The sequence below is a fragment of the Pundamilia nyererei genome, unplaced genomic scaffold (genome assembly GCF_000239375.1).
Source record: "Pundamilia nyererei isolate P.nyererei 1_Seehausen unplaced genomic scaffold, PunNye1.0 scaffold04351, whole genome shotgun sequence".
Taxonomy (NCBI): Eukaryota; Metazoa; Chordata; class Actinopteri; order Cichliformes; family Cichlidae; genus Pundamilia; species Pundamilia nyererei.
In genome coordinates this window covers 119-1,295 of record NW_005191752.1, presented here as the reverse complement: position 1 = coordinate 1,295, position 1,177 = coordinate 119, and the positions used below count along the sequence as shown (strand labels likewise).

At 39.7% G+C, this 1,177-nt stretch overlaps 1 protein-coding gene across 1 annotated transcript; it reads left to right on the top strand.

Moving 5' to 3' along the window:
- Positions 1-269: 269 nt before the first annotated feature.
- Positions 270-788, top strand: LOC102214605 (28S ribosomal protein S18b, mitochondrial-like). Its single transcript, XM_013908241.1, is given in 3 exon segments — positions 270-583; positions 585-634; positions 637-788. Coding segments are annotated over 3 exon segments (516 nt in total).
- The last annotated feature ends 389 nt before the right edge of the window (positions 789-1,177 follow it).

The window sequence follows — 1,177 nt, the reverse complement described above, 5'->3', positions numbered from 1 at the left end:
CTTTAATGTTTGACACCCCTGATCTATAGTAGGACAACATGGCAATAAGATATACTGTATAAGACCTTTCACCTCTAATCCGGGTAGGATCTGAAAATGGCTACCTCCATGAAGTACATCGCGATGTTTTTATGTCGTGTGTCGCCTTCAATTTCACATTCAGTTCGTCAGTATCAGTCCCTTCTAGAGGCTACCTGCAAGGACATGTCTTTCTTTGTCTCTATTTATACATCCCAGACACTCTTACTGCAAAGCAGCATTGCTTTAGGATGGAGGACAGGCCTTGGGATTACATGGAGAGTGAATAGTATATTGAAAGGTATGGAAGCAATCCAGTGTGGACTGACTACAGGAGGAACCACAAAGCAGACATCCCCCCTCACAAGACTTGTAAGACTTGCATTAGAGGTGACAACATATGTGGAAACCCCTGCTCAATTTGTTGTGATCCAAACATCATCATTCACCATCAGAATGTCAAGTTGTTGCAGCAATTCATTAGTCCCCACACTGGAATGGTGTTGGATTCCACTCGAACTGGTGTCTGTATGAAACAGCAGAAGAAGCTAAATGAGACAATTAACAGCACAAGATCACGGCTTACTTCCTTTTCAGATTTCATATGTGGGATATGCCCACAGCATAATTCCCATGATGCTGTGGGCTCCACACCACCACCCCCATCCTTTACTTTAGATGGCAATTGGTATAAATGATATGGGGAAATACTTGCTGATGAGAATGAAGTGGCTAAAGTCAAGAAGACATATAAGGCTTAATTAAAGTGACCGAGGCACTGGTCACGCTGTCACAAAGAGACCTATTGCAAAACTTAGTTTGTTTTTAGCCCCTGAGATGTTTTTTCTACAGGTGTGCACAAAGTTGTACAATAAACCACAATGAAAAATTGAAAAAAAGAAATACTGTATAAGTTGTAAGTATGCCCACTTTCATTAACCTAAAAATAATACAACTAAATACAAAAACATTTGAACTTTATCCATTCCTCCTCACACATGAAAATAAACAGAAGAAGAAGAAGAAGAAGAAGAAGAAGAAGAAGAAGAAGAAGAAGAGATTGCAGCCACATTTTATTATGTGGCAGATTCAGACATATGCACATGCATATCTTCTTCAGTGATATCATGTGTTGGCCTCTTACTTCTGTTAATTCTGA